The sequence below is a fragment of the Botryllus schlosseri genome, chromosome 1 (assembly GCF_051294905.1).
Source record: "Botryllus schlosseri isolate E-star chromosome 1, Bs_hap1, whole genome shotgun sequence".
NCBI lineage: Eukaryota > Metazoa > Chordata > Ascidiacea > Stolidobranchia > Styelidae > Botryllus > Botryllus schlosseri.
The window spans coordinates 34,691,525-34,709,195 of NC_137236.1; the positions used below are offsets into that span (position 1 = coordinate 34,691,525).

The 17,671-nt window shown below is 38.5% G+C and overlaps 4 protein-coding genes across 5 annotated transcripts in view; 3 read left to right on the forward strand and 1 right to left on the reverse strand.

The window, feature by feature from the left end:
- LOC145435743 (armadillo repeat-containing protein 1-like) overlaps positions 1-6,748 on the forward strand; it is a 391,422-nt gene extending 384,674 nt beyond the window's left edge. The window contains exons 2-3 of one of the 2 annotated variants that reach the window (XM_080313036.1): positions 1,633-3,175; positions 3,303-6,748. In XM_080313036.1, coding sequence (XP_080169162.1) covers positions 4,097-5,362 — 1,266 coding nt within the window. In that variant the 5' untranslated portion in view covers positions 1,633-3,175; positions 3,303-4,096 and the 3' untranslated portion in view covers positions 5,363-6,748. Of the gene's footprint in view, positions 1-1,632 lie in introns of both variants that reach the window. The other variant, XM_080313031.1, reaches the window with a different exon arrangement.
- Positions 1-17,671, reverse strand: part of LOC145435598 (uncharacterized) — a 260,078-nt gene that overhangs the window by 211,478 nt on the left and 30,929 nt on the right. The window lies entirely within an intron of this gene.
- LOC145435736 (uncharacterized) lies at positions 6,876-9,690 on the forward strand. The gene has a single exon (XM_080313018.1). The coding sequence runs from the start codon at positions 6,876-6,878 to the stop codon at positions 8,220-8,222; it is 1,347 nt and encodes a 448-aa protein (XP_080169144.1). The 3' UTR covers positions 8,223-9,690.
- On the forward strand, positions 9,660-17,444 carry LOC145435890 (lysophospholipase-like protein 1). The gene is made up of 4 exons (XM_080313155.1): positions 9,660-9,765; positions 12,697-12,824; positions 13,165-13,317; positions 15,655-17,444. The coding sequence occupies exons 1-4, from the start codon at positions 9,735-9,737 to the stop codon at positions 16,057-16,059; spliced, it is 717 nt and encodes a 238-aa protein (XP_080169281.1). The 5' UTR covers positions 9,660-9,734; the 3' UTR covers positions 16,060-17,444.

Genomic DNA, 17,671 nt, shown 5'->3' on the forward strand with positions numbered 1-17,671 from the left:
CGTCACACCGATATGACCAAAAATCGTGTTCCAGGTATGCCTGAAGAGGCAGGGATGTCTTATTGACTTGTTTTGATCTTGGCAAGAGCATATGGTGGAGTTTAGATGAAGACATCGCCAGTAAACGAAAAATGATATGACATGGAAATTAGTCCACTTCATTAAAACAGATGCTTTTAACCGATGGCGAGATAGTTTTCAAACAGAGTACTTAACACACTAAAATTAACGACCACGAAAAGGAAACGAACTGATAATAAGCACGTAAAATACGGTTAAATATATTTCCCAAGTGATAGTCAATATCTATATTCTTTTTCGGTCCAATGTAGATTTCTTCACAATACAATTTGATCTTATCTGATATTCTATCATTTGCTCTGCAGCACTCCTATGGTACTCTCACAGGTGAATTATAGAACTAGGGCATCGTGACAGATCTTATTCCTCTCAAAAGTTATCGTCCTCTCTTCATGTCATCCTCCACATTTGGTGAATACCATCTATAATTGTATCCATATCTTGTGGTAGAACACCAATATTTTTTCTTATTCTATGACAAGAAGGGGATATTGAAAGACCGGAAAATGACTAATGTACTAGAAGCTCAGTGGGTTACCATTTAATTACACTGAAGCTGAAAGTTTCGAACACATAAAAAGCTCTAGTATCAACGCTTATGTGAAGTACCAGAAATGCTTTTACAACTCATAAATACTATTCATTGGCATAGCCCATTTTCAATTGTAACCAGCACCATTTTTAATGCCCTGGATCAGTCAATGTCAAGTAGCAGAGAAATTCTCGAACACTGAGCTGCTGAGGAATGAAACTGATGTCTCTGACGAGATTTTGGGAATGGCGACTTTGCAATCAGTAAAAACTACGAATCAAGGCAGAGAGACATCGGTATGCCCTGCATATCTGGGATGGATTTCGTGAAATCTAAATTGGTGCGACAAAAATACTTCGATATATGACTTTTACTTGAAAAATATAGGTATCCGTATTTTACCTGCTGGTCAGTTCATTTCCTTTTCGTGGTCGTTAAGTCCAGTGCGTAAAGAACTCTATTTGAAAATTATCTCACCATCCTTTCTACGTGGCTATTGCAATGAAGTGGACTAATTTCCAGCTAATCTGTGTCATATACTTTTTCGTTTATTGGCGATTTCTTGATCCAAACTCCACCATAGGCCCTTTTCAAGATCAAAACAAGTGGAGAAGACATCCCTGCCTCTTCAGGCATACCTGGAACACGATTTTTGTTTATGACCAGGTGACGAAATTGGTCACCGTAAATACCGTTATCTCAAAAGTGACCGAAATTTCAATTTGACTGACCTCGGCTTTTACTGGTTGGAATTGAGTCACAGGTAACCTGACGATTTGACAACAAAGCCGACGAAATTTGAAAAAAAGGCAACCGCTGGATGTAGACTGTAGAGTCATGATATATAGCTCCAAATCTGCAGAAACATCATGTTTCTATCTGTCTTAAGAAGAAAGTTCTCTCTATTGTGAACACAAAGCGAGTTATAGCCAAAAAACAGTAAAACCGCTATTTTTTCAAATTTTGGCGTTATACAGTGCAGTTATTGACTCTTAATAAGCCATGTTTTGTTTTTACAGATTGTTACGCTACACCTAGTTACTTTACAAAGTAGCCTATCGTATGATTTATTGGGTTTATGATCACAATTATGGTGAGAACTAGACGAAGTGGAGAACATATCAAGATTTTGCATGGTGGCGAAAAGTTCAGTGGTTGTCAAAAGTTTCCACCTGGTTTACTGCCCGCAAAAGGGCAAGTGATAGAGAGAATACTCCAATTCAAGAACTTTCGCACTAAACAAGCTGCGTCAAAAGTTGCGAAAGAAATCTATGACATCTGAGTGTTTGGCAATGTTCATCCTCTGAACCAACGTACCATAACCCAAAAGATTCAATTGTTGGTCATAGACTTTAGTAAACTCCACCGGTGGCCAAAAAGCAAACGTATTAAATCGTACTTGAAAAAGCAAGCAATTTTTTTTGTCAAACGTAGATGAATTGTATGACATCTTCTGTACAGATGATAATCAACGAAAAGATTTTGAAAAACAGCATAAGTTGCGAATGACTGAGAAGGATTGGAAATTTTACAATGATCAAAAGGGGCCGCGTGCTGAAAGATGTCTGGATATTATCGGGCCTTTGGATTCATCTGACCAAATTTTCGCACGCCGGTTAACGTCACAACTGAACGCCAGAACTTCCTCAGCCCAAAGTGAAATGGAGGTCGAACTGGATGCTGGGCATGGGCAATTTAGATAGTCACGGTGGAATCAAAAACCATGAATGTGAAATCTGTGGCAGATCATTCAATCAGATTGGTACATTGCAAACACATGGGAATACACATACCGGAGTAAAAAGCGATGAGCGTGAGATCTGTGGGAGGTCATTAGCTTCAAAGTCATGTTTAGCAGGACGCATACCTATTTACACTGGAGTAAAAAACTATAAATGTGGGATCTGTGGAAAGAAATACACATGCATATCTACACTGGAGTCAAAAAGTAGGTATGTGTGATATGTGAAAAGTATTTCACTGAATGTGGAAGTTTAGCAAAGAACAACAAAATTTACACTGGCGTCAAAACTGTAAGTGTGAGATGTGTGGGGAAGTCGTTCACTGGAAAGTTAGGTTTAGCAACACACATGCATGTTCACACTGAAGTTTAAAAAACATGAGTGTGAGATCTGCGGCAGAGCGTTCACTTGAATCTGTAACCTGAAATCACACATGAATACTCATTCTGGAGTCAAAATCTATGAATGTGACATCTGCTGGATATCCTTCGCTGGAAAGACACATGCATATTTACTCCGGTCTCGAAGACTATCAATGTATAATCTGTGGTAATACGTTTACCGAAGTCGGTAAATTGGAAAGATCTCGGAATACACATACTAGAGTAAAAAAAGCTAAATGTGAGATGTCTTGTGAGTATCTTGCTTGAAAAGTGTCCTTAGCCATAACGCAGTCGCATGGGCGACATATATTGACATTATAGTCACAAATGTTTTTATTCTTTGAATTATGAGGTAGAAAGTACTTGAGAGGAAAATCTGCATCACCGTGCTGAGTGAAATGTTCATATCGACCGGGAAAAATAACCCCTGAACTGTGGTAGCTGAAGTTATTTTAGGAACTATTTGGGGTGCCATTATTACTTTGCGTTTGTCGTGAGGAAAATCTGCATCACCGTGCTGAGTGAAACGTTCATATCGACTGGGAAAAATAACCCTGCACTGAGGTAGCTGAAATTATTTTAGAAACTATTTGGGGTGCCATTATTACTTTGCGTTTGTCGTAACGATGTACCCTGAAAGTAGTCACCTTCGATTAAGTTCTATAAGTGTCCAAACCCTTGGTCAAATCTAATTTTTTAAACTATGTAGCCGAGTACTTTTCAGAACTTCATTTCCACTTTCACTAGAAGTAGTTTAGGCATGTCTTTGAACTTGTACTTGATTAGACTTTAACGACGGTACTTCTACTAGAGTAGCGACAATGACTACTTCTGGGTATACAGGAGTAATTTGTTCGTCAAACTGGACAGGCATCTCGTCGCTCCATCCATTCCATTTACGGGTAAAAAAGAGATTTTGGAGTTCTTTGAACTGTCAGTTTTCTGCCAATTTGATTGTTCACTGGTTTCATTCCTGGATTAAAATGAGGCTTTTGGTTTTCTTGAATGGTCAGTTTTTGTCGGGTGGTTTGCTTGTGCCCAAGTAAATATACACCCAAGTGGAATTGTGATATCAGAAAAAGGTGTGTCTGAAATGGCTATGGTGTATTGTCTTATTACCGATCATTGCAACGCAGAGACATATTCAAGTGCTATTAAAATGTTCAGTTTGTTTTCTGTAATTGGTTACTTTCAGTGTTTTGCACACCTTTTGTTTCAGACTGTGGTGCTTTAATATAACACTTCCCTTACTATGCAATAGCCGATGCTCGGCGATTGAAGGATACCGTAATTATTTTCGAACAAAGAACTGTGGATGTGTGCTACCTGAAGAAGTAACTTACAAATACGCAGGGAGAATGACAAAGAAGATATGCTCGATCTGTGGAAAAAAGATCTCTTCATGGAAAAGACATTTGATAATATGCCCTCGTTTCAAAAATCATGAATGTGAGATCTGTGGGAAATCCTTCAGCAAAAAGTCACAATTAGCAAAACACATGCTTTATCACACTGGAGTCAGAAACTATGAATGTAAGATCTGTGGGGGAATGTTTACTACGAAAGGTAACTTGAAATCGCATTGGGATGTGCATACTGGAGTCAAAAACTATGATTGTGAAATATGCGGGAAAACCTTTACTTCGAAGTCACATTTAACACGTCATATTCGTATTCACACTGGAGTTAAAGACTACAAGTGTGAGATCTGTGGGAAGTCCTATGCTGCAAAATCCCATGTAGAACAACACATGGATATTCACATTGGAGGCAAAAACTATGAATGTGACTTCTGTGGCAGAGCGTTTAGTCGAACTTGTGTCTTGAAAAGACATTGGAATACACATACTGGAGTCAAAAACTACAAGTGTGAGATGTGTGGGAGGTCTTTCGCTGAAAGAGCCATACTAAAACAACATATGCATATTCACTCTGCGGTAAAAAACTATGAATGTGAGATATGTGGCAGAGCGTTTACTCAAATCAGTGTCTTGAAGATACATGGGAATACACACACTGGTATCAAAAACTATAAATGTGAGTGCTGTGGGAAGTTCTTTGCTATAAAGGGAAATTTGATGCGTCACATTCGTAGTCATACTGGAGTCAAGAAGTACAAGTGTGAGATATGTGGAATTTATTCCGCTGGAAAAACCGACTTGATACAGCACATGCGTATTCACACTAGAGGTAAAAACTATGGATGTGAGATATGTGGCAAAGCGTTTACTCAAATCAGTGTCTTGAAGATACATGGGAATACACACACTGGTATAAAAAACTATAATTGTGAGATTTGTGGCCTAGCCCTCGCTTCAAAATCAAGTTTAGCAATACATATCCTTATTCACACTGGAGTAAAAAACTATGAATGTAAGATCTGTGGTAAGTTGTTTGCTAGAAAGGCGCAGTTAGAAGGACACATACACATTCATACTGGAGTCAAAAACTATGAATGTGAGATCTGTTGGAAAATGTTTTCAAGCTACTCTCAATTGAAATCACATGGAAATACACACACCGGGATCAAAAACCACAACTGTGAGATTTGTGGAAAGTCCTTCGCTAGAAAGTCACATTTAGAAGGGCACATGCACATTCATACAGAAGTCAAAATCCAATGATATAATTTCTGTCGAAGAATGTTTACTCATATTGGCACATTGAAAACTTCGAAATACACATACTGGTGTCGAAAACTACGTAATTGAGATCTGTTGGAAGTAATTTGCTACAAAACCATATTCAGAAAGACTTATATATGCACACTGGAGTGAAAATACGAATATAATATCCGTGAGAAGCCTTTCAAATTAATTTTAGATCAGTGGAAGTGCATTTACTTGATCGAAGATATTTATATCGCAGTTTGAGCTTTTCAAGTTTGTTGTCATTATTAAATCTCGTGTAAAGTCGGTTGCGTATCTTGGTGTGTCAGGATGTATCCCGTTTATATATGTTTTGCAGTTGCTATTGCTTTTTATTTTACCGTATTTAGTAGCATACTTATCGTTCTTGACTCGTTCGGGTTTCAAGAAAGAGTGAGCATGATCTGATTCTTGGAAAGACGCAAGTCAACTTTTTCAGGCCCTTATCCGTGTCACATTGTTGTAGGTTATTTGTATTTATATTAATATCATTCGACATATACCTCCTCTAGTCTTTATTCAAAATTAACGTGATGTTGCTTGTATTACAAAATGAAATAATTCTACTGTTTAATATTTGAGTAAATATTAGTTCTTTTCATTTTCACAGTTTTCGAGCTGATTTTATCCAACTCTTGTGTTCAAAGTTCTGAAAATGCTCCAAAGAACAATAGTACAGGCTGCAGATGGCGACAAAAAGATGCATCAAATACCAATACATGTTTGTGTAAATTCGTGTATTTAAAACTCGTTACCTCGTCTCTTATTTGCCATAAGTATGCAAACTCGCGACTTGAGTACATCTCATACCTTCATATTCTAGTTCGACTTTAAGTAAATTTGACATGTCTTGAGTATCGTTACTACTAATTGTACTTGACTAGAAATGACGACGTTACCTCTAATTCTACTGGAGCACCAATGATAACTATTTTGACCACCTCTGTGTTGACAGACGTACTGTAATTTGTTCGTAGAAGCAGAGGTACATTCGTCACTAGGAATCAATTTTCAGAAAGTGACTTCCGAGTTCCTTGAACTGTGAGTTCTTGCTGGTTGAGCAGTTTGCTGGAGCTTCAGTAAATGTACACCACACTACCTATGTTCCCAAAATATTTGAGCATGCTGGACAACCGCTTTGTAAAGTGTATCTCCGAAACGTTTGACTGACAAATATTAAATTGTGACATCCCAAGTATGTCCTACACGTCTATCCATAACAACTTGCTTGGAATGTGTATGGTCTTGGTTATCTTGTTACCAATCATCGTATATGTTAGTGTTTTCATAACTGGTTACTGGTGTTTTTCATCAAAATGACGTCACTGATAAATTTTGCATTTGCACACATTATGTTTCAGATTGCGATGCAATATTATAAAAATTCCTTTACTACACGATAGCCTCTGGTCTGCAAGTTAGTCGTATTTGGGCTGAGAACTTCGAATGTCTGATGCTAGAAGAGATCATTTAAAGATAAGCGGAAAGAATGACGAAGACATGTTCGATTTGTGGGAAAAGCTTCCATCATCACGGTGAAATAAAAACTCACTTTCAATTCCACTTAACTGAAAGAAAAATTGAATGTGACATCTGTGGTAAAGTTTTTTCTGCCATCACTTTATTGAAAAAACATCTAAAAACCCACTTCAGTTTCAAAAACCATGGTTGTGATATCTGTGGCAAAGTGTTTTCTACCATCAAAAACTTGAAAATACATAGCAATATACATACTGGGGTCAAAAACTATGACTGTGAGATATGTGGAAAACGCTTTTGCGCAAAGACAAATTTAGCAAGACACATGCATATTCACACAGAAGCCAAAAACCATGAATGTGAGATGTGTGGGAAAATATTTGCTACGAAGGCGATTTTAACACGCCACAATCATGTTCATACTAAAGTAAAAAACTATGAATGTGCCATCTGTGGGAAAACCTTTGCTAGGAAGGCACATTTAGAAGGACACGTGCACATTCACACTGGACTCAGAAGCTACGAATGTCAGATCTGTGGAAAAGTGTTGTCAAGTGACTGCGCATTGAAATCACATTGGAATACCCATTCCGGAATCAAAAACTACAAATGTGAGATCTGTGGAAAAGCGTTTGCTCAAATCAGTTACCTGAAAAGTCATAGGAATGGGCATATTGGAGACAAAGACCATGAATGTGACGTTTGTGGGCAAGTCTTGGCTTCTAAACGAAGTTTGGCAAATCATATCCATATTCACATTCACACTGAAGTAAGAAACTATGAATGTGAGATCTGTGGAAAAGTGTTTTCAGGCTACACGTCATTGAAATCACATGGGAATACGCATACTGAAGCCAAAAACTACAAATGTGAGATGTGTGACAAGTCTTTCAGGACAAAAATCTGCTTAGCAAATCATATTCATAATCATAAAAGAGTCAAAAACTACAAGTGTGAGATGTGTGGGAAAACCTTCACTCTAAAGAAAAGTTTAGAAAGACATATACGTATTCACATTGGAGTAAAAAACTTTCACTGTGAGATCTGTGGGAAAACCTTTGCTCTAAAGTCATCTTTAGAAAGACACATACGTATTCACATTGGAGTAAAAAACTTTCACTGTGAGATCTGCGACAAGTCATTTGCTCGAAAGGCACATTTGGAAGGACACGTGAACATTCACACCGGAGTCAGAAAATACAACTGTGAGATCTGTGGAAGAGTGTTTTCAAGTGACTGCACATTGAGATCTCATGGACATAGACATACCGGAATCGAAAACTACAAGTGTGAAATCTGTGGCAAATACTTTTCTCAGAGTTCTAATTTAAAACGTCATGTGAATACACATATTTGAGTTGGACTGGTATTGTGAGATATGTGGGAAATTCTTCCTTAGTGAGAGAAATTAAAAAGTACACATTCATAATAACGCTGGAGTAATCAAACTATGAATGTGAGCTTCATTGCAAAGCGTTTACTGAGTTGGGTAACTTGAACCAACACAGGAATATTCATAATGGAGTAAAACAACCAATAATGTCATATGTACCGAAAGTCTTTCTTGAGAAAGGCATATTTAGAAAGACATGCATATTCACATTACCCTAAAATCGGGGGTGCGTATTATACATGGGAACAACACGCTTGAGAAAAATCTCCCTCGATAAAAACTTGAAATCACACCTTTCTTCATGTTTGTTTCCAATCGCGCATCACTTTCAGCCATCGTGCCCAGTAATTCGTATAATCGGCGTGACGCGCTACCAATTAGCAAAAAGCGTGTTGCCAATTAACGAGAGTCGTCTGCACAGCACGCAATCTCCTGCTGAGTTGGTTTGTCGTTTGCACGCGAGCGAAATTAGGTCATTCATTGATTGCTGAACCGCGCGCGGCAATCCTCGCTAATTCATCGACAGGCCATGTGCGCAAAATATAATCGCTTGAGTAATCAATCGCACCTCCAACAGGCGTGGTGTGCACGACATAACCGTTTTCCTGAGCAATCGCTTCTGACCTCGTGCGCAAGATGTCGCGTCGCCGGCCTCGCAGGCTTTGGCTGCTATCTACTATCGTATAGAGGCAATACCGTTACCGTTACTTGTATAATGTTTAGCAATCGCATCTGTAACAGGCCTCGTGCGCAAGACGTCGTGTCGCTGACCCGAACTATCGTTTCGGCATGTCTCGCAGGCTTTGGCTGCTCTCTACTACCGTTTAGAGAAAATGCCAATAATTGCATAATGATTAGCATGGTTATGTCATGATTGTTCGACAGTGACATCGCGAAACAGAACAACATCGTGTGCTAAAACACAGCTATCCATGTACTGCGAATGCAGGGTGCGTACTCTACATGGGCACAGGCTTTTTCCCAGAATTTGCATGCCACTTTAAGGGGGCGTACTATACTTGGAAAATTACGGTATACGAAATGTAATCATCACCCTGAACCTTATAGGGATATATCCCGTTATAAGCGATTCGTTGTCGCTGATATTATTTTGCCATATTTTTGTCACATATGTACTTTATCAGTTTGAAACACCAATACGTGTTAATGTGTAAATTCGTGTATGTAGAATCGTTAGCGTTTCATGTAAAGAAAGAGTCTGATACGTCTAACGCAACAACGCAACTTTTCTTCCAATAGGCTACTCAATCTTTGTCTCATTGCAGAAGGGTAATTCGTTAAATAGCAGCTAAAAGCCATTTCAATTTATATGCGTACCGGAATTTTATCATTATTTGGAACTGGTCTCAACAAATTACCAATTCAACTGTTTATTATTTGAGTAAACGAAACCTATTTGCATTCTCACAGATTTTAAAATTATTTCATATTACTTGTGTTTTCGGAGTGACAAAAATGCTTCATAGAACGATCGTAGCTCCTACAGGTAAGCTGACACTAAACAGCTTCTCGGTATTTCGTCAACTTGTTCCTACCTTGATTTCTTGAATCACTGAACTGTAGTAATGTTGGATGCATTCCATTCACCTGTATTTCTGTCAGTGTCTTATCAACCAAGACATGCCGATATTACTCTTAAACTATGAAAATAAAACACAAAAGATCTAAACCATAATCTGTACTCAAGTAATTTGAAGGAAATCATTGGAATGAGGAGGCATTGTATACTTTTGCTCGCTAAGCCCAGAGATGTTAAAAGTTGATAGTCATGTAGAAGTAGAAATATGAGCCAAGATTACTGCAATTGCAAGTTCTGAAAGAATAATAGCAATTTTCTAAAAATCTATTCGGTTACCCTGACACAGGGGGGTATTCCGCCCCGTTAATGTCACACATTAAGGGTGATGCCGACACCCCAAGACTACTTTCCATCTAACAAAAGCAAACATGTATAAAACTAAGCATACTTACGTAAAATCCTGAAGTAGAAGTGGGTGTAGTCTAAAAAACATATCCATTTGAGAGAGAAGTTCTTTGTTGCTGAGCACTTTTAGTCAAGCCGGTTTCAGTTCTCAGTATACGGCTATGCGGTGTAGCATCCCGTCACCGCAAGGCCTTTTTTCATCCTATATGTATGTTGACACACTTGCAGTAGTAGTCAACTGCTAGTAGGAGAGTTGTAACCAAGGCACAAGGTTCCGAGTCGCAGGTCAATCTCACTTTTACAGTTTTTACACGAGTCAAGTGCAGTCATTTTCAATTCACCATCGAGTCAAGTCCAAGTCGGGGAGCATAGGGTCGAGTCATAGTGTAGAGACTCGAGTTCGAGTCCCAGTCATTGTGGTAAGTTTCGAGTTCGGGTCATGTTCAACCGTTTTACAACTCTGCATGGGGGATATCGAATGCCTCGCATTCACGATATACAGATTTTTCTTACTCTTTACGGTTTCTGGACGTCTTTTTAAGGTAGCAGTACTGGATGTTGCGATCAAGTCACTACCTTGGAGACACAAGTCATCTCGAGTCATTGCACATTTTGACTCCAGTCAAGTCACGTCAATCAATTTTCGAAAGTGACTCCAGTCAAGTCAAGTCTCGCGATTTTTGGAGGTGACTCGAGTCAAGTCAAGTTGTCTTTTCGGAGTACGAGGCATGAATAAGTCATTGCAATTTGCCAGCTATTTGATATTCAGACTGAGTCGCTATATATTTTAAATCGAGGGATGAATATATAGAATTAAATATACATGCAAAAAGGCGTTGTATAGCTGACGAATGTGTAGTACTGCTAAGCTACGTAACTGATGTTTGCTCGCAGTATTTAATTAACCGCCAAAATAGAGAATAGAATGCGAAACCTCAGATAGGGGAAATGAATTGAGATAATGCATCACCCAACTACATATCCACGGGATACAATTTAAGCCTCCGCCAATGCTTGACTAGTAAAATAAACTTCAAACTATATTCGAATTCCATTTCGATCACACAAGAGATTTGGTTAAGGTGATCACCTAGCACCAATGACCAGTCTATAGAAAAGAGATAGATGCCTTTTGTTATTATATTACATTACTTCTGCGACAACCTACGCTGTATGTGGTCAATGTATTTCTGATAGAACAATGTAGGTTCAGTAAAACGAAAATCATTGAATGAATTAGATTTTCGCTCTCACAAGTCACACCAGAGTATCGAGAAAAATGCGAACATTTGTAAAGTAGCCTGCAGCGATTTTTATCGACACCGATTATTTGATGACTTGAAATTGACTTGAAAATTTTGCTCCGATTCACGAGTCAATCCGCATTTCTGAAACGCCGAGTCAAGGCATTTTTGCTAAGTGAATCGAATCAAGTCATACGAAAATGACTCGAATCTGACTTGAGGGTCGAGTCATTTCTCGAGTCATCCCAACACTGGTACCGATAGGCGAAGAACCACTAATGTTGTAATTTGACTATTCTTGAAAGTTGCAACGAAATTCCTGTTTAGGCCGTCTGAGTCTTGAGTTGAATGACTTGATCGAGTCATGCACAATTACTCGAGTAGCCTACAAGTAGAGTCAATATAGAAATTAAAGTCAAGTCGAGTCATTTTCTGTATGTTGAGAGAGTGACGTGAGTCGAGTCATTACTTTTACGACCCTTGCTAGCAGTGTACAGATTTAGGTGTCCTTGGCAGAGTTGTAATGACTCGAGTCATGACTCGACTCAAGTCACGATTTCTGATGCCTCGACTTGACTCGAGTCATTATTTTCAAAATACGGAAATTACTCGACTTGACTCGAGTCAATCTGTGAAACAACACGACTTGGACTCGAGTCATTGCGTATGACTCGAACCAAGTCATATGACTCAATCCTCAGACGGCCAAGACCGATATTTCATTGTAATTTCGAAGAATATTAAAGTAACCACACTATTGAGATTTCGTCTATTAGCACTGGTACTTGAAAATGCTACCAAAAACCGATAAAGGTGACGAAATTAGTATATCTAAATGCCAACCATTGGATATCATCGAACAGAGTTATAAAATGAGGGTTTAACAAGACTTTAACACGAAACTGAGCAGTCAGCACAATGACTTGGACTCGGACTCGAGTCATAATACCTGCTCGCTGACTTGGACTCGAACTATTCTCGGTGGTGAATTGACAATGACTCGACTTGACTCGAGTCAAAACTGTAAGAGAGAGATTGACTTGTGACTCGGAGTCTTGTGACTTGGTTACAACCCTGGTCCTTGGTGACCCATTTCTGGAAATCTCATATCTCACGGTCAATATTATTATTATGTAAGTTGATAACTCACACAGTATTTTACCGTGATGGTATTTCAGACTATTGATTATACTATACAATCCCCCGATGATACATATAAAAACATTCAAGATGGTACTGTTATTCTCAGGGCGGCATACCGCATCTCTGATATTTTTGCACGGGTCTGGTGACACCGGCGTTGGAGTTCGTAGCTGGGTCGACGAATGCTTTGACAGAGTAGGCGACAAACGTGGATTCAATTTTAATCATATCAAGGTAATGTGTCATAAAATTAGGTTAAATCAGTGTCCACCCTTAAACCTTTGCGCTTAATTTTACCACCCACTTTTCACTGAGGCCGGGAAAATGAACTAAATGAGTCATGTGATTCCTAATCACGTATTAGGCGTCAGGTCGGGTGTTCGAGTATCACTCATTATGAAGTCTCGTCAATATGAATGACGAGGAAAGTTCCAATATATAAGCGTTATCCGACCACAAACAATATAATGCCGATTCTACATCAAAACCAGTAGTTTGTACAAGTCTGTTGGTATGGCGAACGTCGGCAATAAATGCTAGTGCGTTTACGCGAGTGTGTCTGAAATTTGTTCAGGTAATATATCCAACTGCGCCACCACAACCTTACACCCCGTCCGGCGGAAACGAGAGCAGTGTGTGGTTCGATCGTCGGAAAATCTCGTTCAAAGCACCTGATATCAAAGAATCTATCGACTCCATGATGTCAAAACTGGCAGATATTGTTAAGGTGATAAGTAGGGCGGTTTCTTTTACACGCCAAAAAAAGTTAAAATGTTGTCAAAATTGTAGTGTTAGGTCAGAAAAATGGCAAAATTACTTCCAAAGTCAAAATCTTTTTGCAACCTGCATTTCGTCTGTATCGTAGATGTTTACGCTGTGACTGAACTTATCATTGATATTTTACGGCTTGTAGCCCAATTTATCGGCCTAGACGACCCATTGTCTGCTCATTGTGAATCATAAACGGCCAAATGAAACAAATAGGTTGGCAATGTGTTATTCTCAACGTATCGCAATATCCTAACTGAAGCAAGTCTGCGTGGGAGATGGACATTGGTTTTTATATCAACAAGCGCATGATGAAAACTTGTGATGTAGACAAAATTGTCAGAATGAAGCAACACGATGTAGCACCAGCAGTGTACAGTGTACACACAACTTCAATGTTGCCAGCCAACAACTGCTACTGTTGAACCATCTTTCTCCATTCTTGGCAAGCTACTTTGTAAGGACAGGCACTTTCTATCCGAGAATGTAGGAAAGTATCTTTCGTTGTACTACAACAAATTTTAATTAGTACTCCTATAATGCGTGATAAAATTACTAGAATTCTTCATTTCGTTAAAATAAAGTTTTTTCAAGTAGAAGTTTGTCAGTTTTTAAGTCAAAAACGTTGGCTCAGACCTAACTACTTCGTAATGACAGACAGTTCCAACCAGAAATTAAAACAAGTGGTACAATTCTAAGATTTTGTGGGGAAAACACGTAATTTACATACTTGAGGTCAAAATTTGGTCAAAATTAAGTTTTCTAAGGTAAAAAAAGTCAAAATTTTGATTTTTTAGGTCAAAATCTTCCGTTTTACAAGTAAAACAAAATCGCCCTAGTGATAAGTATCAGTTAGTGAAGTGGTTCTTAAACTATTTTAGACACGTCCCCCATTTATTATAGCCGTATCACAAACTGCAACCAGAATGCCAGCAATCCCTTCGGATAGTTTGACAGTGTTGAAGGTTATGACTGTGGATAAGAGAGTTCTCAAAGATGAAATTAGGGTTATACACAGAGCAATAACTATATTACTTGGAGGTACACAAATGAAAGTGTGAACGGCCCTCCAAACGACGTGAAATCTGTTGTCTCCATAATCTTTCGCACAGACGGAATTGTCTAACAAATGTTTGCCAGTAGCAGAATTCATGGCCTTTTCAGGAAATCAGTCAAGGGCTAGCTTTTCTCCGAGCGTGGTGTGAGTGATCTAATAAATCTAGGCGTGTCGAGATAGCGGAGGAGGGTTGGTGCGATGGCATGCAAAATAAGGTCAGTCTCATGCAAAATTAGGTCAGTGGCATGCGAAATAGGGTCAGTCGCGACATGCAGATTGCAGAATAAGGTCAGTGGCATAAGAAAAAAGTAGGATTTGAAGTAAATATTTGGATTTATACGCGGACTGTTAATATTCTACATGCGACTAACCCCGTAATCGTAATAATCGTCTGATTACATTTTGTTGAAACATCTTCAGATTTAGGATATAGATGGGGAATGTCAATCATGAAATTACTATATAGGAAAGATATTTTGAATTTATTTTTCATCAAAAAAAAGAATTGGATTTGTAATTGAACTGTGGATTTGGATTTATGCGCGGACTGATAATAATATTCTACATGCGACTGACTTCGTAATCAAGATAATCATGATTATCTTTTGATTGAAACATCATAGTATTTAAGATATAGATAAGGAATTTCAATGTTGAAAGTAGGCTGCTATACAGGAAAGATATTTTGAATTTATTTTTCATAGGAAAAAAAAGTTGGATTTGTAATTGAAGTATAGATTTGGATTTATGCGCGGACTGACATTATTTTGCATGTCGCGACTGACCTTATTTTGCATGTGACTGACCTTATTTTGCATGTCGCGACTGACCTTATTTTGCATGTTTTGACCTTATTTTGCATGTCATCGCACCAACCCTGTAGAGATAGCGTAGTGGTATTATCCACAGCTACACCACCAATGGATTGCGGGTTCGAGTCCGACTCCAGAATTCCTACCTAAGTGTTAGAGGTATATCTAGGATTCTCGCCATCTCATCCGCGTAATCGGTGTCTTACAAAAGCCTATAAGTATGCCGTGCTATAAGTCGGCAGTGACGGAATATTGGCGTTGTTTGAATGATCATTGTAGTCGGCAAACACCATGAATACCATGAACAACAACATAATAAACCTAGGGACATGTTGTATTATGCAGCCCTGCAAACGTGGTGTCGTTCTTTTAAGCAACCTTAACTTACTGATTTCCAAAATAGGCGATAGAACTGTTTGAATTGCAGGCGGAAAACGAGTCCGGTATCACTAACGACCGTATCATCGTAGGCGGATTCTCGATGGGCGGTGCCATGGCACTGCATCTCGGATATCGTTCACATCCCAACCTCAAAGGCATTTTCGCACTGTCCTCCTTTCTAAACGAGGAATCCTCAGTATACAGCGAAATCAAAGCCAGAAGAGATCGTGGCGACAATCTGTCACCGGAATTATTCATGGCGCACGGACAGCGGGACGAATTGGTTATGCACGAATGGGGCCAGAAAACGTTCGATAAACTGCAAGATTTCGGGGTGAAAGGGAGCTTTAAGACTTACGGGTATCTGCACGAACTCGGCACCGAGGAATTGATTGCTTTAAGAAAATGGGTGGAAGACTTGTTACCTGGAGCTGATCAAAATAAACTTTGAACCAGAGTTCGATAACCAGATGATTTTCGGCCTTTCAAAATTAGATTAGAATTACAATTATAGCTGCACATTTTCTCCAAATTAGACAAGAATTATAATTATGCGCAATTTTTTCAAAGTAGATTAAAATTAGTATTATAGCTACACATTTTTTCCCAATTTGGCTAGAATTAGAATTGGAGTAACATTTTTTCCCCAATTAGAATAGAATTATAGCTACACATTATTTTCCAAATTAGACTAAAATTTAAATCATACGTAGTTTTTTTTCGAATTAGATTAGAATTAAAATCACAAAATTCGCGAGAATTTGATTGATAAATTGAATCAATTCAGTTCATATCAAATCAAAGCACAAGAATGGCAAATGTATGTGCAGCAAGCTTGCCTCGTTTCGAACTATACAGATCTCCTGTAGCAATTCCGGGAAAACCAGAAATTAGATTAGAACTAACATTAGTTTAGTACACAAAAACATTTCATAAATTCGCATTAGAATTAGAATTAAAATACAGGAATTTCGCTCTAATTAATATGATTATAAAACGAGAATTATTTAGTTGCCCAAGTCTGCTTCAAACGAGTAACGAAACAGTCCAAATGCTGTTCCATATCTGAAATCCGCATTTCATTCTGGCGATGAAATGAAGAGCATTCGGGTAAATAGCCCAAAAAAGTAAATTTGGTCGAAGGTCGTATACTTTTTAGCGGGTAATCAGATGTGGCAAGATTTGAAATTTCGTGATTTTTTTCGAGAATAACAATGAATATGTACAATATTTCAAGTTACGATAATACGTGGGTTATTTCCTGCGGTAGTATCATTGTAAGTAAGTGAATATATGTTCAAATAATCTACTTATGCATTGTGTTGTTCATGGCAAAAGTACAACTTGCAATTTCGAGTATAGTCACCTTCTATTACCTGCCTAAAATATTCAAGCCGTTGACCAAATCTACTTTATTGAAACTACCTACAGAGACTTCATTTTCTTCTACCACCAGTTGTAATTGAGTTGAAATTCACGGCGTTACTTGTAATTCACTACGGAGAAAATGGTGCAATCTTTTGATAAATCTCATTACGGAAGTAAATCTTGACCGAGTCGAAGAAATTCAAGATTAGTCGCTATTTGGCCGCATATTTTCTACCCATAAATTGTGCTGCTGATATCAATGCAAATCTAACGGGCATCACGTTTTCTGTTTCATTCTTATGCTGCGAGATTATCAACTGTTTATAAATCATGCTTGACAACCTCTACTTGATTGTATGGTCGTGCATTACGGATGAATCATTTTACGCTTTGTAGTAATGTCTGTGCGCAAATTCTTTATTAATTTATGCACCATACAATTTAATGCAAATAAAAAGTTGGTTCAAATTTTTGTCTGAATAGTGCTTCGACAGAGTACCAATCCAGTTGATATTCTGTAGAAACGCTACGCTGAAGCCGCCATGCGCACTCAGTACAGTGACGATGTGTAGCAGAATCATGAAAATATGCCATCACCAGCGCACGGTGCCCAATAGGCTAATGAGAGAGAGAGAGAGAGAGATATGATATTCTTTTTCGCCTGCACCATCGAGATGCTTTGACGACGGAGTTGC

Bases quoted from the DNA above. Each gene is read 5' to 3' on its own strand.
- LOC145435736 (XM_080313018.1), top strand. From the start codon at position 6,876: ATGACGAAGACATGTTCGATTTGTGGGAAAAGCTTCCATCATCACGGT.
- LOC145435890 (XM_080313155.1), top strand. From the start codon at position 9,735: ATGCTTCATAGAACGATCGTAGCTCCTACAG. The intron at 12,825-13,164 runs GTAATGTGTCAT...AAATTTGTTCAG, and splicing joins TCAATTTTAATCATATCAAG to GTAATATATCCAACTGCGCC. The intron at 13,318-15,654 runs GTGATAAGTAGG...TTTGAATTGCAG, and splicing joins AACTGGCAGATATTGTTAAG to GCGGAAAACGAGTCCGGTAT.